The sequence below is a fragment of the Sinohyriopsis cumingii genome, chromosome 15 (assembly GCF_028554795.1).
Source record: "Sinohyriopsis cumingii isolate HCF-2022 chromosome 15, ASM2855479v2, whole genome shotgun sequence".
Lineage (NCBI taxonomy): Eukaryota > Metazoa > Mollusca > Bivalvia > Unionida > Unionidae > Sinohyriopsis > Sinohyriopsis cumingii.
In genome coordinates, this window is record NC_142975.1 from 74,857,627 (window position 1) to 74,885,161 (window position 27,535).

The following is a 27,535-nucleotide window of genomic DNA, read 5'->3' on the forward strand; positions in this document are numbered from 1 at the left end:
CAAGGAATTGTTGAACAAGATCAGGGAGGTTGAAATGATAAACCCCACTTTTATAACAAGATTATGTTAACATTCAAGGAAGCGTTGTACAAAATCTAGGAGTTTGAAAGATTAAACCCCACTTTTATAACAGGATTTTTTTAATATTCAAAGAACTGTTGTAAAAGATCAAGGAGGTTTAAACGATAAATCCCACTCTTATAAAAATAAATTGCTAAACTTCAAGGAATTATTTTAAAAGATCAAGGATGTTGAAAGGATAACCCCCACTGTTATAACAATATTTTGTTAAAATTCAAGGAATTGTTGAACAAGATCAACGAAGTTGAAAGGGTAATCCACACTTTCATAACAAGATTTTATTTTGCTAACATTCAAGGACTTGTTGAACAAGATCAAGACGATTTCAAGGATAATCCCAATTTTATCATTTTTGATGTTACAATTAATGAATTGTTGAACAAGATCAAGGTGGTTGAACCCAACATTTATAACAAGATTTTGTTAAAATTTAAGGAATTGGTGAACAAAATCTAGGAGGTTGAAAGATTAAACCACATTAAATCATACATCTCACTTTTATAACAGGAGTGTTTTTTTAAATTCGAGGACTTGTTGAACGATATCAAGAAGGTAGAAAGGAAAAAAAAACATATTTATAATAAGATTTTGGACAAATGCAAGGAACTGTTGAACAGATCAAGGAGGACTAAAAATAAACTTACCCCGCTTTTATAAGATTATTTTGAAATTCAAGGAATTATTGATCAACCTCAAAGCGGTTGAAAGTATAAACCCACTTTTATAATTTTGAATGTTGTTAAAATTCAAGGAGTTATTGAATAATATCGAGGAGCTCTAAAGAACAAACCCCACTTTTATAACAAGACTTTGTTAAAATTCAAGGAATCGTTGAACACGATCAAGGAGATTTAAAGGATATACCCTACTTTCATATATGCTGTTGTTGTTAATATTCAAGGAGTTGTTGAGCAAGATCAAATAGGTTTAATTCAAGGAATTGTTGAACAAATTCTAGGACCTCTAAAGGATAAACCCTACTTTTATAACAAGACTTTGTTAAAATTCAAGGAATCGTTGAACACGATCAAGGAGTTTTAAAGGATATATCCCACTTTCGTATATGCTGTTGTTGTTAATATTCAAGGAGTTGTTGAGCAAGATCAAATAGGTTTAATTCAAGGAATTGTTGAACAAATTCTAGGAGGTTGAAAGGGTAAACATTACTTTAATAACTGGAGTTTTATTTTAAATTCAAGGACTTGTTGAATAAGTTTAAGGAGGTTGAAAGTATAAACCTGCCTAATATAATAAGATTGTGACACAATTCTAAAAGTTGTTGAACAAAAGCGAGGACTAAAAGATGCAATGCAGCTATCCCAGTTTATGATGTCCAGCACCAAAACATTTATAAGAGTACTAGCAATCTAAATTAATTACCACTGCTCAGTAATGTTCAAAATAAATTTAAAAAGTATCAGAAGTTTCCTATATTATTGTGTTTATTGTATGCATTCCCTAGTACTTGTGTTCAAACACTCTTGTCTAACACTGAGTAACAGAACGTAACGAAAGGAAAAGTTGAGTCAGATTAACAAATCATTTATATGTATAATATACTAAGTAAAATTGTCAGATGAACGTACAAATATTGTAAATAAATTCACAAATAATCATAAATGTCCTATTACAAGTCCAACAGTTTAGAAGATTCCTAATACAATCTAATATTAAATGTGTTGCTGAATCAATAGTCTTTAATTTTGAATATGTACCGCTAGCCTTGGTGCACCTAAATGGTGTATTCAATGATGTCCTTCAGTGAATTAGAAATATTCCCAAAGTAGTGTTTTTCTCCACAATTCAATGAGCACAATGTAGTGCCAATTAATAATTTAAATAATTAATTTATCCCAAATTATATTTGAACACAACAATATATGAATACTTCTCCTAACCTATAATGCAATAGTATTTTCTTTAAAACTTCGCTATTTTTTACCAAAATGCTAGGTTTCTGGACCATTATATGATCAACAATTAGTTTAAAGCTTGATCACAAATCAAGGTAAACATCTTTAAAACAAAAAGTTAAAGTCTGTTAGGTCCGACGTCCACCGTAAATGACGGAATGGTCAAGCACACCATAGAAATTTAATATAAATAACACCGGAAGTATGTCACCAATGAAGTAAACTGGTTTGTGTGGCTGTGTACAGAACTCTACTGTAGGTGTTTTTCCAGAACGATTCAATCTTAGAAGGCACATTTAATGTATTGTTTATTTTAAAATAGGTCATACAAAAATATGATGTATTTGAACGTGATTTGTAGTGCACCTTGTTAAATTAACTTTTATTTGGTACAATTGCAGATTTGGCCCTGCTGAAATACTTATCTTAGTCCCAGTCGTTGCTGGTGCCATAGTATGGAATCAACTAGCAACTGTACATATTACTTCTGTTCAACCTCAACAGGTAAAAAGTGCTATTATTATAAATGTAAAGAAAGTAAATTCACATGATGTCTGTCACTTTCAACATTATATGGCCGTAAATGATGCACTGGTATAGTTGGTTTCACTATTTTTGTAAACAAAATGTAATTGTTCAGTGGCAGGTACAGTTCTCAAAAATGTTATCAGCCTACTGCCCCGTCCGCGCCCGACATGCACCTTGAATGTGACGTGGTCGCTTCATCTAATTTGCATCAAAACTGGACAAACTGCATCCAGTATTAAGACCTTTCAAACATTCAAGTTTGCACAAATGAAATTTTAGATATCATAAATTGCTGCCATTACAAAAACTACATAAAACAACCTGTTACGACATCTTTTGAAATAATGATCTAAAGTATTTTAAACCAGATTTACGCAAAAAAACTTTTTTAATTACTTTCTACCCCCCAATACCCCGGCCAAGAGTTCCAGGTTTGGCTCCATAGTCTGTTTTCAGTCCACAAATATATGCTAGTTAATATTCTGGAAAATGTATTTCATACATTATTTTGATACATTCAGACACAGTATTCATACTTTTTTCCAGCTTGGAATGCGAGATTATATCATGCTTGTTTTAGACAAGTTTTACCGGATATTAATGACATGATTTTGCATCTGACTGACTGAACGCATCTCTAGAACTAGACTTATTTATCATTAGATTTTAATGATCGTGATGAATAGTTTTATATCATCAAGATCATTGATAAGTTTATTTATGATCTAGCGTCTGTGCATATTGGAGACGACGTTTTATCAGCTGGTAGTAAAATTGGTTAAATCGACATTGGTAAAACGTTTAGAACATAGAGTTATGCACTTACAATAGTCCAATGATCAGGTTAGTGAAATGTTCATCTATTAAGATGTGTAAGCTTTGAGGGCAAACTGATGCCTTCTTGGGCCTATCATTAACTCACCTAGCTATAGTGGCGATGTCATTAATACATAATTTCCTACTGGATGTAATGTTGGCTCTTCCAGGACACATATTATGAATAATAGTCTGATGGACTGTGAAATGATATAATTTTTTAAAATACATTTCATTTGATCTGGCTGACTATTTTCTGTCAGTATTTTTTAGATTCTAATTTTGATAAAAGTTATACTATAGTTTATATCATCAAGATCACGAATTTAAAAAAGAGTGATATCAATCTCTTATTGGTTGTCTCGCATCTTGTTGATATTATACCACTCTGGATCCTAGCTTTATGCAAAATTTAAACATGGTCGTATGTCACTACGGTCTTGATTGATATTGATAAGTAATGAGATGAAGACAGTCTTGCATCTGATTGGTTTAACCTATTACAACTTTAGAGATTTGATTGGATGAGCTTTATAACATTTTTTGAAATAATTTGCGTCAAAATTTGTAAATTTTCATATATTATTAAGTAGTACGTTATTCAGTGACTGTTGTTTTGACAACTTGAGATAAATATTTTAAATTAGTCGAGATTATGAAGCGTATTATAATGAATAAGAACTATGCATATTTACGAGGTCATCTTCCATTTCTATTTGTTGGGACCTTATTAAGTGCATGAATGTATACTTTGTATTAACATATTGTGAACGAGATCTAGATATAAAACTAATTTTGCATTTATATTTTCGTTTTTTACAACAGTGTAGTAAATATATTTGTATCAGATTTTGATCTCTTAAAAAGTCTCAAACTCAAGATACTAGTTGAGTTCAATTCTGAATAAGATTCATTATACTAATAAGGCAGCCTTGCATGAAGATACAAAATGTTAAGTCGTAGTTTGCTCCAGCTTGGCAAATGTGGTTATATCATCATTGCCTTAAAGAAACTTTATAGTAAGTACGTTCGCTTTTTTAACTTACCTTTAAAAATATTTCAGTCATATCGCTACGATGTCTGCAGTGTAACAGTTTATTGTGATGTCTATAACTGGGTGACCATGCTGCATACATGTAGCGTCATGTATCTCCCAGTCACATTATCCTGACACCAGGCCGACCTGTCATAATACTCACCTATCAATGCCGAGAGAAACGAGTGGCAACTGCTAGTACCTTTTTTATATCTTTGTATTTGAACATGTGACCTCCCGCAGCCAATGCGAACCCCATAACCACCCGGAGCGGTCCTACACATTAGTGAAATGAGTCTGTATTGGCTGATCTTGTTCCTAATCTAGATTTAGAAACTATTTGTCATTACATTTTGATAAATGTGACGAACATTTTTATATCATCAAGGTCATGTATGAAATGGATTATAAGTAAGACAGTATGTATATTAATTATGCCTATCGAGATACAATTTCAAATTTCGAGGATATTGTTTACATCTGTTTAGGTTCTTAGCCGTAAACACGTTAGTAAAATAATCAACTGTAAAGTGATGTACGCTAGTAGTGAAGTGGGATACTTTACGGACAATGGGAATTAGCATTACAGGGACCCCTGGGTCAGATTACGGACAATGGAAATTTAACATGGCGAAAAATCGTGGGTCAGATTACGGACAAGGGGAATTAACATGGGAATAAATCGTGGGTCACTTTACGGACAAGGGGAATTTAACATGGGAATAAATCGTGGGACACTCTACGGACAAGGGGAATTTAACATGGGATTTTTTTTTTAAATTTTAAAAAAAAATTTTTTAAAAAAGGGGTAGGCAATTCAAAGACTATCTCTTTTCGAGAAATATGGGGGCCCTGAAAAGGGCCTTTGGGTTTTTTCTTCTTTTAACTTCTTAACTTCTTCCACCATCCTCTTATTTTGTCCATCATTCCTTTCTTCTTTTTCTTTTCTGTTTCCGGCAACCAGTCCGGGTGGCCCATGGCCCGGAACTTCTCTTGGATTTTCATCCAGTTTGTGTTCAGTTTTTCGAATTCATCCCTTTTTTTTCTATTTTCTTCTTCTTTTCTTTCCTTTAACCACTTTTCTTTGATCTTCTTGACCTCTTCGTTCAGCACATTCCTCATTAGTTCTTTAGCTTTCTTAAGTTTTTCTAACCCCCACTTCGCGAAACACCAATCTGTCCATTCTACAATGTCTTCTAGAAAGCACCTTGCACTCGTCACATGATCTATCGCTTCTTTTAACTTACCCACTTTGACATACGGTGGGTTAATTAAACCTCTGATTCTCTTCTCCTCATCCTCTATCATTTCTTTTACAATATTTACGGATAAGTGGAGGCTGGTTACTTGTCTTGAGACGAAGTCTTTTGTCACTGCATACCTCCATTCCTGTTCAACCCTTTCTACTACACTCAATCCATCTACCATCCAATACCAACTTCCCATAAGATCGTTGTATAAAGCTGAAGCTGCTGGCATCTTCTTGTTTGCTTATTCCGTAGAATGGGTTCCAATGGCCAACACTGTTAGTTTTATACTCAAAGCGCGAACGTGAAGGAAAACATCCCCTAAAAACATAAAATGGATCTTACCTAGATCATGACCCAACAACGCGCGGACGTGAAGGAAAACATCCCCCTACTTTCTCATTTCATATAATAAAACCCTAACTTTACTCTTCACATACGCTAAGAAACCCATAATATACTATTCACACAAACATACCTTAGCTCTTACAAACACAAACACACCAACACACAAACTCATACCCTCACAAAATCTTAAAAAAGAGTTAGTGTTTATATACACACTACTCTACCTACACACATTGGCAAATCTATCGTTATTTCTTTTCTAGAGTATTGGGTAGCCCTGAAAAGGGCTGTTTTTTTAAACTCCAGATGCACCTATCTAATGGTTGCACCTTCCTGGCCTGGCGCCGCACACGCATCTTCTTCCCCAGTCTTCTTTCACCTTTCTTCTGGGGAGCGCAGAGGGAGGATGATTCGCTTCAGCACCCCAATCCTCTGTTTCAGGAATATTAAACGACATCATCTCTTCTCTTTTCTTTTCCTCCTCTTCCCTCTGTCTTCTCTCCTCTTCTTCCTTCTTTATTCTTGCTTCTTCTACTATAGCCTCCGCTGATAGTTCGTTTACTATCCGCCTGGCATATTCCAGGTGCATCTGGAGTTCTAACAGTTTCACTATTCTGCTAGTCATTCTTCTGGCTGTGTTGATCAATCAACAAGGGTAGCTGGACTGCCGAACGAGTTTCAATTTATACTGAAAGCGCGTACGTGAAGGAAAACATCCCCCTAAAAACATAAAATTCATCTTACCTAGATCATGACCAAAAAAACAACAACGCGCGGACCTAAAAGAAACACTCGCTCACTTTTTTATGCTATCCATCACTTCAATAGACTATCCACATACGCAAAGCAATCCAATCTAACCCAAAATATACACCTCAAACAGCCCAAAAAACAAACATCATTTTAATCTACTATCCACACCAACCTACTTTATCACTTACAAACACAATCACACAAACACATACCCTCAAAATTTTTAAGGAAGATTTAGTGTTTATTTTCACACTACTCTACCTACACAAATTGGCAAATTAATAGTTATTTCTTTTCTAGAGTATTGGGTAGCCCTGAAAAGGGCTGTTTTTTGTTTTGCTATGGCATTCTTTTTTTAGTTTCTAAGAATGCGATGTCCTCTGAGGATAGACTTTCTGGCAATAGGTCTGCTTCTTCGGAAAGAGAAGAAGAATTCTTTGGTGTCGATACGACAATCGACAAAGCCTCTGTCAGCTTCAGGTTGCTGCTGCTGCTGTTGCTGTTGTTGCTGCTGTTGCTGCTGTCTCTGAAGTCTGTACTTCTCTGTCCATTCTTCTTTCTCCCTGTTCATTTCTTCTCTGAAGAGCTCTTCTATCAGGTCTTCAGTGATTTTTAACATTCTCACATTCTCTATTTCTTCTGGTTTCGGTATCAGACTGTGTCTGACCCTATGCAGATTCACGTAGGCTTCGTTGAGCTTAGCTAGTTTGGAGCACATCTTCTTAGGAGGATGAGTCGACAATGGATGGCTAGACTGGGAACAACCCGGTTATTAAAGTTAAAGCGCGGACGTGAAGGAAAACATCTCCCACACGGTTTTCGAGCCGCAACGTTCATGAGAGGGATAGTAAGAAATGAAAGAGCATCAATCCAACATTCTTATAGCTAAACAAAAGACAAAGGCATTTTTTTCTAAACACAACATTTTTTATTCAAAAATCACTTAACACTAAACAACAACATTTTTAACAATAATCCAACACTTTAACATCAAACAATTTTTTTCAAATCACAAACATTTTTTTCTTCAATTACTAACTACTTTTTGAACAGGGCTGACAACGTTGTGAATGAAATTGTGATTTCCACTGTTGGAAATCATTAGGCCATTGATGGACACTACGTTTCCTAGCTTGAGACAAAAGATAAGCATAATGGTCACAAAACCATCTATCTACTTTCACATCGTTTCTAGCAGAAGAACGAGGATCGAAATGAGTCACTAAATGTTCTAAGGAATAGCCCAGGCTGCGATGATGCAGAAAATACACACAGTACTGTCCACACACCAAGGAATCTGTGCCTTGTAATTTCACATTATTGAATCGGGTGGTTTGAGCATTTCTTCTCATAAAGTCGATGATATCGTCTTCCAAGGGGGGCAATCCATACGAATCGAAATATTCCACACATCCTTCTTGAGGAAAGTAGACGGCTACCCAGTGGGTTCCTGGGAGATGACTATCATCCGTGTTGATCACGTAAGCTTGATGGTCTTTAGGTTTGCGATGAGGGAGTTCATCTTTAGCACAGACGACAGGATTCCAAGAAGACGTATACGAACTGTGGTTCAAAAGGTAATAAAGTTCCCAGGTATCCATTGTTTTGTGTTTGTTTTCTTCTTCACAGGTAATAATACGTCGTCAATTCGATCCTGACTTTTTGCTTGAAAATGTCTGACGAATAAACGGTTATTCGTTCTGTTTCCTCACTCTGATTCAGGAGAGCTTCGATACGATGGATCTCTTGAGTGGTTAATGCTGGACAAGAATGTTCACGCAAGTCTTTATACCACTGGTGCAACACGTCTTTGTTCGAGATGAGACTCCAAGCTTCGTCCAGATACTCGTCCAATTTTTCTTCTTGACTTAACATCAGGCATTTATCGTGTTGAATTTGACTGGGATGATCGTTTTGACATCCATAGCAATTTTTCTTGATCAATTCCGTTATTTTGTCGACCAAGTGTTTGGCAAAACAGGAGACTAAATGGGCTTCTTGTTCTGGCCATCTCGACTTCATCATGATATCTTCTTCGTCTTTGTCTTGAGATTCTTCTCCTTCCACGGTCTCCTTACATTCCATCTCCAAAGTTTCTCCACTAGGTAAAGAGGGATAACAGTCTTCCATGGCTTTCTAATAATCTAGAATGACTTCTCTCAAACTGTTGATTTCTATGGTATTATCGAATTCTGCATACAGGATGACGTTCACTGTCGCTGTTAGAGGATTTACAAACTGAAGTTCCACACGAATCTGGCCAGATTTTATAGGGTGGAAATGTCCCTCGTCGCTGCCTTGGTCTGGAGTGAAATCGAAAGCCCACAAAGCATAGCCTTCTGCATAATCGTCATACTCAATGCCGTGACTGGTGTTGGTTCCTAACTGGCCGGTGGCTTCGTACAGGGACAAGTACGATCTCAAGTAATTTTTGTTCTTGTCAGTAAAGTCAGGTTCGAAAGGTCGGCTACACAAGGTCTTGCCATCACGACTGACTTCGATTTTCTTCACTAAAAAGTGTTGAAAGTTGAAAGGATTTTCTTTGAAGGCTCCGTTGAAGGCTGAATTCGTGACCATACCAAGGATTAAACGCTTGGGTAACTGTCCTTGAAACAGATGATCTTCGGTTATGGATTGAAGGTTAGCGGGAATGGTGAACGTTTTCACTTCCACACGTCGGATGGGATACTTGGCGGTCGTTCTGCTCAACGTCTGACTGACGTCGTTTGCCACTTTAGGTAACACTTCTACGCGTCGTACGTAGAGTTTGGCTTCTTGGATTATGGTTTTAGGAGCCTTAGCAGAATCAGCAGCCATCAAATGGAAAGCGGCACTGCTGCGATTCAGTCTCAAGCGGACATTCACCCCGTTCAGCAAATATTTCTCTTGCAACCACATGTCCAAATGCAAACGATCCATCAGTTCTAAACTCCTCTTGTTTAAGATTTTCTCTTCTCTTGCCTCAAAGCCGGGATTGCTTCCATCTGTTTTTTCGAACTTCTTCGCTTCGTCAGTTACCCACAGCACGCAGGCATTGAGATGACTATCCTTGGCATCTATTCCGTACGTCAAGAGATTTTCCAAGTAGGCACGGTAAGGGTAAGTATCCATGCTGCTGCTGACTAGTTTGTTATTCAAGTACAAATCCACTGAGCTGAACAAGGAATGCATGAAATTGTTGACGGGAGCTATTTCGTCAGCGTCATCTACTCCACTATCATCTTTTTCTAGAACTTGGACTTTCAAGTACAAGTAACTGCTATTCAGATCGATGTAATCTTCGGGCTGCCCCTTGATTTCAAACTCGATGGGAGCGGAATCGGTCAGTGTGGAGATGGGATTAAATTCCACCCATTGGGATTCTTGCATGGTCATCATGGTGGGGGGCATGGCAAACAGATCCAGTTCCGTCTTGGAACAGGCGCAAGACTCTCGGTGCATCATTTTTTGTTGTTGCTGTGTTTCAATAATCGAAAACGTCTAAGTCTCGAACGGTTCTTCTTTTCTTGGCCTTTCTCGCTTGAAGTCTGGTGAAAGGGTGTTTTCTTCTTCGTCGTCTCTTTCTGCCTTGTCCTTGCTGAATGCTTGACTCGGTAGCGTGCAGGGCATTTATAGGTGTGTCTCGTCGGCCCAAAATGTCTTTGCCCGTTTGCAGCAAGACATTTTTGCCTGCCCTCATGAAGGCTTCTTTAGGGTTTTGTTTGTCGATGATGACATTTTGGAGAAATTCTTTGCCTTGTGTCAGTGCCGCATCTTTCAAGGCGTGCAATCCGCGTGTCACCATCGGTTTCAACACTGGGGCCACCGAACGAAAGGCCGATTTTAACATGTCTCCTAAACCGTGTCCTCGCTGTCGAGCCACCCCTTGGTACACTGGATACATGACTTACGAGTCGTGAGAGAACCGTTTTCAAAAATGGAGTTTCACCGTGACTTTTCCTTTGGTGAATGGAATATTTTGTCCCAAATCTCCTTTTATAGTAATGTTGATCGTGTCCAAATACGACTTGCTGACCGGCAAATAGTGAGGATGGACAAATTCGCGGTGGACGTGGTAAGTGTTTCCACCTTCCTCGTCAGCGTTCGTGGCAGAATCCACTTTGAAAGGAATGACACGCAGTAACGGTACGGAGGTGTGTCCCACCACATTGTATTCCACCACATCGGAATACACAAAGATCAAATTCAGTCCTTGGTTCAGTTCTACCGGTAAACGAAAATACCTGGCAAAAATATCGTTGTCGGAAATGACTGGCAATTCGTTTTTCTTCATCATGGCCATTCTCATCTCCGTGTCACCGCCCAATATGTCAAACAATTCAGGACAAAATAAGAAAGACATGAATTTTTTGGACCCCTCAGAAAATTTCATCAGAAAGCGACGAGCTATTTTGTGGTATTCCAGGGTGACACTTTTTTGGACATTACTCAAAGCTTTATGGAACACGCCATTAAACCTGGAGGCTATGGCGCTGACCAAATGATGACCACTGAAATAATAGCCTGGCAGAATGGACAAGTTGTAGGTCCACGTTTTAGTTTTCTCATCATAGGTTCTATTGGTAGATGTGCCAATCTTATCCAACTCCACTTGCAATTGTTGGTCATGAACTTCCACCTTAAACCAATTTTGCTGGGCAATGATATTTTGGACTTGGGTCGGGTGAATCATTTCCACTAAAGCCACTTCCCAATGGGCTTCGTGATCTAACTGGATGGCTTGAGGTAATTTGGCCGTGTAACAGCACAACGTGTTGTTGGGAAACACCTCCATGGAACTGTCACTGGGTAAAGTTAAGTAAAATTGGTTTTGGTGACTCATAATTCCAGAGTTCTGTGACTGTCCGAGGGGTTAGTGGATGTCAGAGGCGTGTCTCCGCCCAAAATGGGGTTCTGGTTGTGGTTGTTGTTGGAGTGGTGACTGGCACTGGCACTGGACACAACGTTCCCGTTCGAGGAGAATTTCAGGGAGGGATTGGGAAGCAGGTAACCGATGCAACTGCTCAATAAAATGGTCCACAATTGTTTGTCTCCTTGTTGCAAACTCAAATTGGCGATGGCTGCCCCGATGACACAATACACCACGAAGATTTGGCAGAAAAAGACGATTTGCGTTTTAGGCACACGTTCTCCACACCACACCCACAAGGGTTGTTTTTGTAAATCTTGCACAGAAGAACTAGGGGAAGAAGGACTGGTCGACGTAGCTGCGTCTGATGTGTGAAAGGGCATGATGGTCACTTCTTCTTTTTATAGTCGATGACTTGCGAAGCGTCGATCCAAGAATCGAAACTGGGTGGATATCCTTTCCAACGTACTTTGACTTCTTTGACACGTCGTTTGCCCACTTTACGGGTTCTGCGTTCGAGAATGCTTTCGATGTCGTACACGTCGTCTTCTTTTTTGGTCACACGTTGTAACTCGGGCAAATAAAACATTCCTTTGAGTACTTCTCCGTTCATGTCTTCCAATTTATAGACGGCAGGATGACGGCCATGCACTCGTCCAGTGACGCGAAACAATTCGGTCGTCCAGTTAGGTAAGTAACCTTTGTCGAAAGTGCGTTTGGTTTTGCCAATGCGCACCCAATCTCCTACGGTCAACTCTCCACTTTTCTTGGGGACAGCCCTCGTCGGGGACGTACCGAACAGGCGCTCGAACACCAGCACTTCGTTGTCGGGAGTCACGTCTTGCGGGGCACGTCCGATGCTTCGATGGTAAGATTGGTTGTACGCTTGCACCAGGTGCGGTAAGATGTCGATGTACTTCAGAGTGTGGTGATGCGTAAAATATTTCCACATGCGTTCTTTCAAAGTGCGTTGAAAACGTTCCACGATGCTGGCTTTGGTTTCGGGATTCTCGGTGGTAAAAAAATGAATGTCACGTTTCTTTAATTCTTTTTGGAAAGCTTGGTTCAGAAATTCGGTGCCTTTGTCCGTTTGCCATCGAAGAGGGTGACGACCGCTTTGTTTCAACACCCGTTGCAGGGCTCGCACTAACTCGCTGCTGGATTTGGAAGTCAAAGGCACGACCCAGGCAAATTTGGAAAAGACGTCGATGACACAAAACAAATATTTGTAACCACGATTGTAGCTGGCCAAATGAGAGACATCGGCTAAATCGGCTTGCCATTGATGATCGATACCTTCCACTCGGGTGCGACTTCTGGCAAACTTGCGTCGAATGGGTTTGTGTAAAGTGTAGGTAGCTTGTTCTTGTAACCATCGTTGCACTTGAGGTAAACGGAGACTTTTCAGTCGCGTTTTGGCAGCACGATACAATTTTTGAACTCCTGCGTAACCTGCAGGATGCGAGGGATCGTAGTAAATGCTAGTTAAGACTTTTTCCATTTTTTTTGCTGTGTTAATAAGTCACCCACTCTTCGGTGATGCTACTTTGGGTGGGTCGAAAGGGTGGTTTGGAAACGGATTTACGTGTCCGATGGGCTACGGGAGTAGAAGTCGAAGGTAGTGGTGGTGGTGGAGGTGGCAATGGAATGGCTTTGGTTTTCTTTTCTTTTTTCGCTTCTGGTTTCCCTTCTTTCTTTTTCACTTCTGTCGAAGGAGGCGTGGACATCATCTTTTTAACCCAAGCTTTCATTTCTTCTCGTTGGGGTGTGGGGGACGGGGTCAACAAGGATGCTGCAATCTTACTCGAAATGGGAGCTGCTGACGGTGTTTGAAACACTTCGCGCATCTCTTCTTCCTCAGGTCTTTGTGGGGTAGCATCTCTGGTGACCCTTGGGGATGGTAGTGGTGGTGGGGGTAATGATGATGATGGTGCTGGACTTTTCATCAAGGTCTTAAAATCTTTCAGAGTGGGTAAAGCTGTTTCGTCTAAAGCTTTCTGGTGAAAGAGCTGCAGTCGTTGCAAGAGTTGACCGTACTTTTGCGATTTTTCTGTTTCGGACAAATCTTGGCGATCCAGCAAGGATTGCAATTCGTGTTGTAACTGGGACATCTCGCTCAAATGGGGATTGGGAGGTAAATGCGGGGTGCGTTGTTCTTGCCACCGATGGTATTCCATCCATCGTTTGTAAGGCACTAAAGCTAGTTTTCGTCCTTCCATGGGGTTGTCAGGGGTGAATTCTGAGATCTTGGGACTTCCGAAGGCCTTTTTATCTTGCTCCCACCAGTCCTCCCAACATGGTTCCCAAGACTCCTTTCAGTATGGGGCCTAACAAGAGAGGTAAAATGCCTCCACGTTGGACCAACATCTTCTTTTTTTGACGAATGGGAATTTTCTTTTGAACCATTTTCCGAAGAACGTGACGATGTTTGCCTAAGCATTGTTTCTGGTGTTTGGACAAAGGGATCGTGCCTTTCAAAACGTTCAAACAACATTCGCACACGGTATCGATGACCTCTTTGGAGGCCGCTTGAATGAGTTTTTTTCGTAGGGGTGGAGAAGCTTTGGACAGGACAGATAACAGGTCCCCATGTTTGGCTAAACGTGGTGGTAGTCCTTTCCTTTTCTTTCCTTGGGGTTTTCTGGAGGGTGACATCTTTGAGTCTTTAGGAGCACCTAAAAACACTGATACCCTACTCGGTCACAGGCCTTTTTTATACTGGAACGCGTCGCCACTGATTGTCTTTACGTTTTATCAGTTTGAGGACAGGCATGACACGTCGTGCAGGGGTACGTAACGGACTAAATCGAGCCAGTTCTTGCTTGGACAAATCCAGTAAACTTTGTAACATGCCCGATCTTTCTTGAACTTTGATTTTGGGAGAAGGTACTTTGTGAGCAGCAGCCACTGCCGCTAAATGGGAAGGTCCTGCCACTGGGGAAGTTCTTTTGGGGGTCATCAACGGAGAAGTTCTTGGTGTAATCAACGTCTCCAAGTACTCTTCAGTTCCTGGTGACATCAACGGAGAAGTGGACAAACGTGAGGCTGCCGGAGACGTTGTGGCTGGTCGTGGCTTGCGAGTGTAAGGTTGCGTCCTGGCCGAAGTGCCTCTCTTGCGACTAGTTTTCTTCTGTGGACTTTTCTTTTTTTGAGGACTTTTTCTCTGTTTCTTTTTCTTGGGGCTTCTTTTCTTTTTCCGGGGTGATGGTGGTGGTGTCTGGTAAGAGGAGGGTCCCGCCACTGGAGAAGTTCTTCTTGGGGACTTGGTCTTTTTCTTTTTCTTCTTGGGGCTTCGTTGGACTTTTGTCTTAGGGATAACTTTGGGGGCATTAGGATCCCATCTTAAGAGTGAGCGAATGATGACCCCTCCTAGAGTACCGCTCCCTCCAGGTTTCAAAATGATTTGTTTTTTGGTTTGAGTGTCGATGCGGGGATCGGCCAGTTGGACCAAAGCGACTTTGTTTCGATCGAAAAAGCGTTGGGTTTGATGAGGAATCTGAATGATTCCTTGGAGTAATTGACGTGCCGTCACCGTGAACCATCGTAAGACTTCTTTGAGACTAGCTTCTAAGACACGGGCTCGTGTTTGTGGATCTTTTTCTCGGCTGATGCCATACAAGGCACGAATCAATTTGACGGGAAGATGCGACTGAAGGGACGTCATGTTCACACTGTGTGAGACAGACGAAAAAGGGTCTGAGGTTTTTATAGATTTTTTTCATGGGGAGTGAAATGAAGTCGAGGACGGAGACGTGTACAGGACAGGCCCTCCGTCTTGGCACCAGTGGTGAAACAAGTGGGTACGAAATCGCAAATCCTCGGGGGTGGTAGGTTTCAAATCGACGAGTAAATAGGCGTGTGGCGTTTGAGTGGCATCGTCGTACGCCTGAGTCAGCCAAGGCGTTCCTAACTGTTTGGCTAAGACTTGCACTTGCGATTTATCTCGAGGGCTTTTAAACAAGACCACGTAATGCGCATTGAGACTGATGGTGCGATGGGCTTTACTTTGTTGAAACAAATTTTGGGTGATGTAAACGACACTGGCATTACGGTGATGCCCTTTGCGCGTGAACCACAATTTAATTTCTTCTTCGTCTTCTCCTAACATGTCGTCGAAAATGACCAAATGGGTTAGACGGGAGTCAGAGACGATGCCATCGTCTTCTTTAGGAATGCCTTCCACAAACACGATGGAATCGCCTTGACTTTCACGCAAGTAGCTGTACGCCGATTGCCACTCTTTGTAACACCACACGATCCGTTGAGGGGGCCGATCGATCAAATGATGTTTATGTTCGATCAAACGTTTGACGAATTCGGTTTTGCCTGAACCGCTAGGTCCAGCAATGAGCATGTTAAAGGGATGGCGAAGATACAAAGCCTCCCAACTGGCACGATCTAAGTGTTCGTCGATGACTTTGACAGTAGAGGAAGAGGGAGCAGAGACAGCAGAGGTAGCCATGGTATGAGAAATGTCACTTGTGACACGAAAAAACAAACAAGACAAGAGTTTATATACTTTTTCAGAACACGTTTATTGAATGTTTCAAATATGAACACGAAAGACAAAAATACATACAACCCAAATAGTGATGTACAGGAATATAAAACACAGCAAAGCGATCAAAGTGGAATATAAACAAGTGTCTGTACAACATGTTTTGGGTAACCAAGATGTCCTAGGGACAGTGTGTAATGTTCTTACAGTCTCTACATGAGGTATTGTCACACAAGTGTCCTCCCGGAATGACCTTTCAGGAATGTCCATGACAGTCCTGTCCTGAAGCGAGTGGTTGTTCTCGGTGACGGGTTCTTCTGGCACCGTCACTAACACGGGTTGAAAAGTAACTTTTTTCCTTGAACAACTCTTGTGCATACTGGGCCACTTCTTGGGTCCAAGCCTCAAAACCCCCCTTTTTCCAATCACGAACATCTGTCCAATGAGGGTGTAAGTCACAAGCTACACACACATCGTCATACACGTCTTGGGTCGCTAAAAGTTGACGAATCTTTTTTTCCTGTTGAGGTCGAGAAGTATCCAGATGAAAACGCAAGGCTTTGAACAAAAGGAGTTTTTCGTGACCATTTAAGGCCATGGAGGTGGTAAGTACTGATCGTAAAGAGTCCACAAAGAATTGGCTGGTAAACGAAATCCCAGAAAACAAGTCACTAAGACACACACCACTTGTCGTCCAAAATTGAATGGATACAGTTCTTGTAATAATTGATGGTAATGATCCACGGTTTGAATATGGTCATTGAGTTCCTTCCACGGAATCTGTTGGATGACATGTGACATAAACCGTGGCATGGCAGCCTGTTTTTATATTCTCTTTTTTTCGGATGCAATAGACGTACTTTCTAGCCAGAGATCTTCGTTCTCCAGTAGGGAATCTAAATCTTGCATACTGTAACCGAAACGTCAGAGTTCGTTTAGGTGTTTCCTCTTCCTCTAAGTAGATTCCACGTAAAATATGTTGGTAATCCTTTAACTTGTCTTCCTCAATGTATTGCTGTAGGTGAATCTCGAAGTAACCATAATCATGAACATGTCGATCATTAGCGACCTCAAAGTTTTGAACAATGTCTGACCATTGAAAGAATTTCTGACGAATCAGTTCTCTTATACCATTCAAGTACCAGTGGTTAAAGATCTGGTGACGTATCGGATGCAATTGTTCTTTACGTTTGCCTTGTATTTTCACCAGCTCTCGGTAAATGCGTTCTCTCAACTCCACAGGCAAAGCACGAATGTTCTCTTGTAAAGTATCCATGAATAGGTCATACTAAATCCTCTTTGGTCTGACACAAGACATGTACTCTTTGCACAAACATGGTTTCACTTCAGTGTCGAATTTAAATCGTTGAGTCACTAATCTACACATTACAATTCGTTCAGAAGTTTCCTCTTTCACCAAGTTGACATTGTGTTTAAGATGTTGGTAATTCGTTAACTCTTCCTCTGGAATTCGATGCAGTACGTTTACAATGTAGTAGATAGAATCGTCAATACCAAACCATTCCTTTTTATAACCAGGAGGTCGTTGATCAATGTCTGTCCAATGGAACACTTTCAACTCAATCAGTCCTTGTATAGCCTTCAGGTACCAGTGGTTCAAACACCGGTGACGTAACGGATGCAATTGTTCTTTACGTTTCACTTGTATTTTGACCAGTTCTCGATAAATGCGTTCTCTCAACTCCACAGGCAAAGCACGAATGTTCTCTTGTAAAGTATCCATGAACAGATTATTATGGTAAAAAGTTACTTCAATGTCTCGGTCCCACTAAAGGTAAGTAATGACAATTCGGTGACCATCGAGCATGTTCTACGTAGGCCGAATCTTGCGGTTCCCAGTGGTGAAGTGACACACTGCAACTGAAGCACTTGACTTTATCTCCTTCACCCAAGTAGAAAAATCCGGCTCTGGCTAATTCTTCGGGGGTCGGTCCTCCCAGATACTTTGGCCATTTTCCTTTGAACGATTGAAGACGATTTTCAAAGTCACAGTATTCCGACGAACGCACAGGAAACGAATACTCGTCTTTCACAGGTTCGTTTCGATGAGGGTTGAGTGAAATGGGTAGGAGTTTGCTCAGGGCTGGATGACATCCGTAGGGAGGTAAACGTGAAGGTCGACATTCCCCTTTAAAACGAAACCCAGTAAAATGTCCAAGAGGACGAGCAGCATCGCTTTCGCATCCCACAGGTTTGACACGCACAGCATCACTTTCCATGATAGGGGTAGGGGCACTAAAGTTCCCATGATGCTTTACGGCATCGCTCAGGTCACAAGGTACAGCATCGGTCCCATCGCAAGGCTCACAATCGCACTCGTCTGCAAACTCCGTTACGCAATTACAATGGTAACCACATGGACAATCGCAGTTTCCTTCCGGACATTTTCCGTCGCAATGTCTGGGTCTTATCCATCCAGTATTAGTTACACTAGAGAAAGATACAGCTTTTTTACAATCCCCAAACTGGAACGATGTCTCTTTCAAAGTATTCATCTTGTTCGCTCGGTCTTGGTAGTCACAATGAACTATCGATCTTGACCATAGCCCCCTTTTTATACTAGTCGCAATGCAGTCTCCAGTTTGTACATCTTTCCTTTTTTACGTTTTTTATGTCTTGTTTCGGAAGGTACCGTCTCTAAGGTACCGTCAACATTGTACCGTAGTGTAATGGGTGGAAAGGCCATAGAAAGGTAAGGGCAGTGCGGAGACCATCGAGTATGTTCCAGAATAGCTGAATCTTTATAGATACATAGATCCATTCGTAACTTCAGTCCGCAAGCGAAACACTGTACCTCGTATCCCAATCCTGACTCAGGTCCCAAGTAGACAAATCCTGTTCTAGCTAAAACATGCGAAGAAGGTAATCCTTCCCTATCCGTAGGCCATTTCTGAAACGTGTCCAATCGACGGGCACAATCACAATAGTCAGGTAAGAAGACTTGAAAATGGTAGGGTTTGAACTTGGAGTTCTCATCGGGTTTCTCACTCGATTCTTGCTGTGGCGAAGTCATCTTTCTGGTGGGTGGCTATCCTCTTACAACCAATGTTTTATACCAACGTGTCCATACGGTAAGGTGAAATGATTGGGAAGTCGAACTCGCTTCTGGTACACGATTTGATAAACTTTTTCCAAAGGTCGACTGACGATGTGGTGAGTGGGTAAACGTACAATCTTGTTCGGTTGGTAAGTGGTCACTTTAAAGTTTCCATCCTCTCCCGATTGCAAGGCTTCTTTCAATACCCCAAAGTTGACCACACGACTGGTACGATAATTCAGAGTCAGTCCTTTCACTTTGCACGTCGTGTGCACTTCTCCTTGTTTGTCCCGGTATTCGTAGCTGTAATTTTTGGGACCGCCACTGACAAAACTTAGAATCTTGTCGTCGGGATGCTCGTCTGTCCAGGCTCCTAAACGGTCTCCTTCGATGTTAGGGTGATGTTGAATCGGGTGATGGATGTAAATGCAACTGTCCGTGTCAAAGTACAGGACGCGTTCTTCTAACAGTTCTAAAGCTTCGTACAATTTTAAGCGAGCATGGGCTGTCACGTAAGCCGCAATGATGACATTTCCAAAAGGGTCGTCTTGTACAAAGTCCAGATCTTCTTCGTAATTGACCAAGATCAAATTCTCTCGAACGACGTCCACGTGTTTCATGTATTTGGTTTTGTCGTGAATCATCTGGAAGTAGCGGGAAGGTTCTGTCAAATATTCCGTCTTGGGTAAACACGGTCGTTGTGCCATTTTACCCCACAAGCAATTTAACATCACTTTGGCAAACGATCGCCTGCCTTCGTTTTTCTCGATGTGGTCTAAAGTGATGCCTTCTTGTTCGTAGTATTTCTCTTTGAATTGTATTTGGTCTTCGGGAGTGTGACACCAGGAAGGATAGCCGCTGGCTTCTTGCTTCAGTTTCAAAAAGGCATCCACGTAGTCGGCGAAAATGCCTGTCTGACTGGGGTCACCCTTGCGGTACTGTTGTGTCTTGGGAAAGTGGCAAATTTCGTACACTTCTAACAGTTGGTATCCCATGTCCAAAGCTTTGAACAATTCCACGCTGACCCAGGTTCCCGTCAAGGACCGTTCTTCCTGGCTGTGATGGCAAGGTTGGTCCTGGTTGCACGTTTCGGCACAAGTACGGCACAAGGGAAACATCAGTTTGCCTTGACAATGGTGAGGTAAGACGGGATGGTATAGGTTCGTGGGAGGCAAAACTTTGCACTTGATCAAGCCTTCGTATTGTCGAATGTTTTACAGGTCGATGTGTTCCGTCAGCAATTGCGGGTGCCCTACAGGAAAGCGACAATATTTGCACACGTAGGGATACAGCGAACACACGTCCAAGTATTTGATTTCTTCTCCTTTCTCTTCGTCGGCTTGGTACAGCAAACAGGTGGCATTGGTCCTTCCTCCGTACAAACTATCCCTCGGGTTCAGCGGGTCCATGAACTGGTAACTTTCCACGAGGCGTTTAAACTCGGGATCGGTTTTCATACGGTGATCGTACTCGTGTTCCCACATTTCCACCACTTGGTATCCTTCCTGTTCTAACTTTAGGCGTCGCTGACAAGTGTCCTGGTACAAGTCTTTCATGGTTCGTTGCAAAAACTGATTTTTAGTGCCACGGTCAGGGTAACAGACGGGACATCCGTGAAATAAGCAACCGTTAAACTCGTACACGATCTTGGGGTTTTCTAAGTCCCAGCCATCGACCGAATACGTTCCGATGGTCTTTTCACCCCCTCCGTTGCGGGCATGCTGAATCCACTTGTCTTCCTTGTCGCACAAGTAATGTAACCAACGTAGGGCTTTGACCGAGTATTGACGTTTGACAAAGTGGGTCGTTTGAGGGCTGGTGACAGCCACGGTGTTTTCAGGCATGAATCGTTGTCGATACACTAGGGAACACGCTTTGGCAATGGTGCAAGCTTCTTTCAAAGGATCCACCCCTCCGTGTTCCATGAACAGTTCTCGAAATTTTCCACAGCAACGCCGTAAAATGTCCACGTCGGAACGACAATACTTTAGCATTTCTTCCTGAAAGTCGAAAGGGTCAGAGGCATGAGCCTGGTACCAAGCGTAGAAAGCTTCTCGTTGTTCGGTACGCATGTTGTCGGGGTCGTAATAGTGAGCCTCAGGCAAATGGGGTAGAACGGTGTGTTGATTGGCTTCCGTATTGAAAAAGTGTGGAAAGTACCCTTTAGCCATTTCTGTCATTCCAAACGTTTTAGGCATTCGACTCAAAGGCATGGCCAAGTAACTCATCGAATCTTTAAACTGTACTTGTCCCACTTGCATGAAAATGATTTTGGCTCCGTTCAAAGTCACTTTAGGACGCTCGGTGCCTTGTTCCGTATAGTATCTGAGAAGAAACTGTCCATCGTATCCCGAAAAATTGTGAGCCATCACTGTGGCATGACGATGACAATCTCCGTAACGTTCGATGTCCTCTTGGCTCCACGTCTTGTCGACGGGGTCTAAGACCCATTGGGCAAAATCGGCTAACGTGTTCGGTCCCCGAAAGATTTTTTCACGTCCTCCAGGAATCTTGCTGCAGTGAGGGCAATGACTGAAGATAGGTTCTTGAATGCACTTCTCGCACGCTCGATGAGCCACGCAGAAATTAGGGATGTGAATGCCAGTCTCTTGCATGCATTCGAAATCGAAAAAGATGAAATTGCCTTTCTTCTTGTGACCGTCCTCTTTCTCTGGTGGGGGTTGGTATTTTTGCACGTAACATTGGTGTTCCAAGTCCACGATGTGGTGACAAATGTGACATTTTTTCTTTCCTCGACATACGTGTGCCTTGGCATTGTTGGTAAGTATGCCTTGTCCACACGTAGAGCACAATCTCAGGAGTTGACAAGCACATTTCTTCTGTGAACCTTGTGTTTTCAAATGTTGTTGGTAACAGGTAGGGCTGACAAACGTGCGCAGACAAGTGGAACAAGGCACTGGTTCTTCGCTCAGACAGGGTGGAGAGGCCAAACATCCTGAGCATTTCCATCCACAATGTTTGTGTTGCTCTCGATTATTATAACCATAGTCACATTTCTCACAGTAATAACCGTATCCCAGGAATCCGGTGATACTGGTAATGGTATCGAAATGGTCATCGTTATGATAAACATGAATGTATTTTCCGTCCTTAAAATCTTGGCCTCGAAACAATAGAGACCCGCGCATTTCTTGAGGGTGCACTTTCAAGATGTAGCGTGGAGCTAGGGCATCTTGCAATTTTTGCATCTCAGGAATGCCACAGGGTGTGTCTTTGGGCAGTCCGGCTTGTTGTAACAGGAGTTCTGCTTCGTTTCGTTGTTTGGCTCGGTCGGAACGTTGAATAGTGTCCCAGGTTCTTTTCCATTCTACCGTGTCGTTCTTGTTGACATAGGTTCGTCCCACCACGATGGCACGGGCTAAACACATCTGGTCATGAGGGTTGTTAATTCGGACGAGACTCTTTTTGGTGTTGCGAAGGTCGTCCACCAATAACATCTTTTTGCGTCCTGTCCCTTGAGGAGGAGAGACGTGGGTCATGTCCAGTGTGGCTTTACCATCGGTGATGTCAAACTGATCATTAGATTGTTGTACGTGTTGAATCTTGTCCATGACTTTGGAAGCAGTCAATTCTGCAGGGGTGCTAAACTCGATCCAAACAGGGGATTTCAAACCGTCGTGTTGTATGGAAAGTCTCAAGCGATCGTCTTCTTTGGGTTGACATTGTCGCTTGAGTGCAGTGAGCAAAGAATCCCACACCTCGGTGATGAACACTTCTGCTTTCTCTAACGGCACTTCAGCCTTGAAATCTTTAAACTTCACCGTGTATTTGTAAGCCATAGTTCTAAATTTTCTAGAGGAGCGCTTTTCCGTCTCTCGAATGGAATAATACTTTTCAGGGTTGACTAAGGGTGATGAACTTGGTTTAGAGGGTTCGGATTCTGGTTCACTCATGTCCTCTTCAAAATCACTGGCATGAATTTGTGCCAAGATTTCAGCCCTGGTACGAGGCGATAGATCACGTTTCTGCCTCTTACTTTCTTCTTCTTCTTTCTTCTCGAATGAATGGGATCGTTTCATCTTGAAAGCAAAAAGTCAAATGACTCAAGTTCAAACACCATAAACTACTTTATAGTCATAGCAGACCAGCGTATATAAAAGGGTGTGTGTCTTGTCCTTTCACTATTCATTTCACTCTCAAGCCGAGCACAACGATGGAAGAGACTAACCAGATGGAACGTTTCGTCAGAGCTTTGCGAGGGGTCATTAGAAAATTCTCTTCAGACCAGCCTACGGACTACTCTCCTTCCTTTAGAGATAAAAGTCAAGATACTTGCTATATCTGTCAGAAGAAAGGGCATTGGTCTTCAGAGTGTCCAGACCGTCAAAAAAGAAAAAAAACAGGGGATAAAAAAGACAAAAGTCAAGATACCTGTTATTATTGTAAAGAAAAAGGACATTGGTCTCCAGATTGCCCAAAAAAGAAACAAGAGGAGTCAGAAGAAAAGAGGAATTCTTCAGAAGAAGAAGAGAGGGATTCTTCAGAGGAAGAGAGGGATTCTTCTGAGGAAGAAAGAAGACAGGTGAAGAAAAAGAAACAGGAGAAAAAAAGAAGAAGGGAAGAAAGCGAGGAGGAAGAAGAGGAAAAGAGTGTGACGGTGAATAAATTCAAAAAACAGAGAGACTAAACAAGGAGAAAAGAAGAAATTAATGAACTTTTTTATTAAAGTGTTGTGTTATAAATTGTGAATTGGATTGTAAAAAATGGAGAAAAGAATAAATGAATGATATAAGGTAATTGTCTTTGAGTTGTGATTTTAAAATAAGAAGCTACACTCACGCACTCATACACAGACACGTACTAAAAGGGTAACATGGGTGAGTTTTTTTTGAGTTATTGGCAAATTGAAATTGTATTTCTTTTCGAGAAATGTGGGTGGCCCTGAAAAGGGCCTTTTTTCTTCATGGTGTAGGGGTGAGTTTAAGCAATCAATTTTAACTGCCTTAAGCCTTTGCCACGGCCAAGGCCTACTTCTGGACTGCGTAATGTTGATGATGATAATGATTGGGTTGAAATCACTAAGGGTGGTACGGTAGGCTTAGTCACAGGGTTGACATGTTTGGCTCGGGAAGGTCGTATTCTCTTCGGTCGTGATAAAGAAGTCTGATACATTTGTTTCAGACTTCTTAACTCCGCTAAAATGTCCAACAGTACCGTGACCGTTTGATTTTCACCCTCTTGTTTCTTTGCTGCTACTTCTTCTTGCTGTTGTTTTTTTCTTACCTCTTCTTCTTGCTGTTGCTGTTGCTGTAGGAGAAAAGCCTGTTCCGCTTCCTTTTGTCGTTGTATAAATTTCTCCAATTCTTCTTTCTGTCTCTGTCTAAAATTCTCCACTTGCGGTAATGAAGAAGGTAACGAAGGTTCCGGAACAAATTCTTGCGAGGAGAGAAAATCCACAAAATCCCAATTCACCTCTTCTGAAAGTAAGTCAGGGTTCCCTTGGGCGGTCTCCCCTGCTGGTGCACCCCACTGGATCGTTTTCTGAGTTTCCGTCATGTTGAATCACTATCGCATAGATTGACTGCACACAAGCGCTAGCGAATCTATATTGACTACGTGACGTCACAGACTGCTCTCTTCGGATTGGATGCGGGCTGACTGAATTCTGTAACGCGTGTTCGGATTGGTGAATGAACTCAATCCGTTTCAATCCTTTCTGTCCCTATAAATAAGCGCAGTTCACTGCATTGATTCACCTATTCTCGGAGCCTCAACATGTGGACTGACGTTGAATCTTCAACCCTTGTGTCAACGATGATGTTCAGGACGGACATGCTCATGTATGTCCGATCCAAGTGGACCGTTGTCTACAGGACCAACAGCAGCCTGTGGATAAGAAGAGTCTATATAGAGAGACAAGGTTGCCTCAAGAGGACTCTGATGTATGGCCCTGCTGTAAGACGAAGTTTGAGGAAAAGAAGATGTCGCAAATGCCCTTTATGTTAAGGGAATATTGACATAAACCAAAGGCCCTTTTCAGGGCCAGCCATATTTCTCGAAAAGAGATAGTCTTTGAATTGCCTACCCCTTTTTTAAAAAATTTTTTTTTTAAATTTAAAAAAAATATCCCATGTTAAATTCCCCTTGTCCGTAGAGTGTCCCACGATTTATTCCCATGTTAAATTCCCCTTGTCCGTAAAGTGACCCACGATTTATTCCCATGTTAATTCCCCTTGTCCGTAATCTGACCCACGATTTTTCGCCATGTTAAATTTCCATTGTCCGTAATCTGACCCAGGGGTCCCTGTAATGCTAATTCCCATTGTCCGTAAAGTATCCCACTTCACTACTTACGCTTGGCATAGCATATATCTTGAAGAAATTTAATTTCCAACATTACTCATTATCATTTAGTACAGTTATTTCCTGTGAATGACCATTTGGATTTCACAGCATAACGTTACCACGGAATATTAAAATTCAGAAACATTTATCCTTTATTTTAAAGAAGTCATGTTGACCGAGTTGAATTTCAAGCAGATCCAAATCATTATGTGCTGGAGTTATATCCAATCGTTCACCATTTTTCTAACTGTGGCTTGCAGAGTCAAATTCATCTGTGGAAAGTCCTGTTAGCATATTGTAGAATGCACGGTCCTTTGGGAGAGCCATAACCATTAGCGGTAATTGTAGTATGTATATTCCTTTCAGGAGGGGAACATGAGCATGGCTGAAAACAGTGCACTCCAGACCATGTAAGTATTGAATAAATATCCAGCAAAAACCATAAGTATAAAGTACTCTTGATATAGCTGTGATTATAAGAATATTTAAAATCAGCGCACTATAAGTGAAGGTACCTTATAACAAGATATTTTGCAATCAAAGATTACATGTTATACGTATAAGCAGTGTATTTTGTTTTCCGTTACCATTGTTTTTAGTACTTTAAATTCGTGGATTGGGCTTGAGGTCCGCTCGTCTTCACAAGTTGATTATTATTTGAATGTGGGCATTTTCATTTGTGGTATCTAGCAGTCATGAATTCACATCATTCATTTATCAAAAAAATGCTTGACAATTGGTCGTCGAGCTAATTGTTCTACATTGGTCCTTCTAGCTTAGAATATCAAGTGAAAAATGCTGGCAGCGGAGTGAATTGTCCAGTCATCTGTCTTGTTGGACTGATTAAGGGCTGACTAGGTTTCATTTTTAATCAATAATATCATGTTAATAATATTGCTAAAATTGTTGGCCAGGAGTCCATACCTTCTAACTTCTGGTCAAGCTAGTACAATTGTTTCGCTACTACTTTTCATTTTTAATAAACAGTTACAAGATAATCATCAGCTTGTACTCCATTTGTTTCAGTTAGACATATTACAACAATTACATCAGCAAAAGGAACTAAAATGAAGTTAAATGAAATAAGTAGCTACGATATAATTAAATCTGACCAAATTAATGGTATTTATATCTATGACCCAATTTATATAAAGTTTGTACCATATATAGGAACTTTTTGCTGAAGGGCAACCAAAATTGATTGTTTCTATTTAGATGAACGTAAATGATTATTACAATTTTGTGGTATCAATTGTCAAACATTAGGAGTCTTACATATCGATATTTGTTATATCAATACCAATAATATGGTGAATAGAACATGGTTTCAAGTATGTACCATAGCAGGAACGACACTTGAATATTAAATGAATTATAAGAATACTACTCTTTTTCAAAATAGAGACCATTAAAATCAAAACCATTTTCTTGACATCTAATTCAACACTTTCATGTAAATAATATTAAAACCAGCACACGAGCATATACCATAAATACCAAATCGTTTCAGTGAATCATAAAGTATCTCATAAATACGAATTCATTTCAGTGAATCATAAAGTATCTCATAAATACGAATTCATTTCAGTGAATCATAAAGTATCTCATAAATACGAATTCATTTCAGTGAATCATAAAGTATCTATACAAAAATAACTTTTTCAAGAAGGATACTTATTTGTTAGCGTGATTTATATATTATTACTATAATTTATAAGCACTGGAATGTAACTTAATTTGTTATTCTTCTTGGGAAAGTTTTAATCCATGATGATTGGGTGCGGTTTTGTCTTATATAAGTTCTAATCTTGGTGAATTTAGTTTGCAATTAGTCTTTTTCAAGTTTAAATACAGGATAAATTAATTTCCAGTTTGTCTTATATAGGGTTACTGGACAGTAAAATAAATCAATTCATTGGTTCTATAAGAAAATGATATGACCTACTTTTATTCTTCTAGAATCAAGATGATATTGAAATAACATGCTGCTTATTGGCTGCTTATAAAATACGCTATCAATACATGCGGCCTTAAATTAAAGTAACAAATGTTTTCGAGAAGCTGGTTCCTTAGTGAAAGTTGTCATGCTTTAATTTTGAGTG

The 27,535-nt window shown here is 40.9% G+C and overlaps 1 protein-coding gene across 1 annotated transcript in view; it reads left to right on the plus strand.

Moving 5' to 3' along the window:
• The window catches only part of LOC149782086 (uncharacterized), a 164,338-nt gene that overhangs the window by 56,752 nt on the left and 80,051 nt on the right, over positions 1-27,535 (plus strand). The window contains exons 7-8 of the mRNA XM_089933519.1: positions 2,396-2,498; positions 25,800-25,843. Of these exons, the coding sequence (XP_089789645.1) occupies positions 2,396-2,498; positions 25,800-25,843 (147 nt within the window). The remainder of the gene's footprint in view (positions 1-2,395; positions 2,499-25,799; positions 25,844-27,535) is intronic.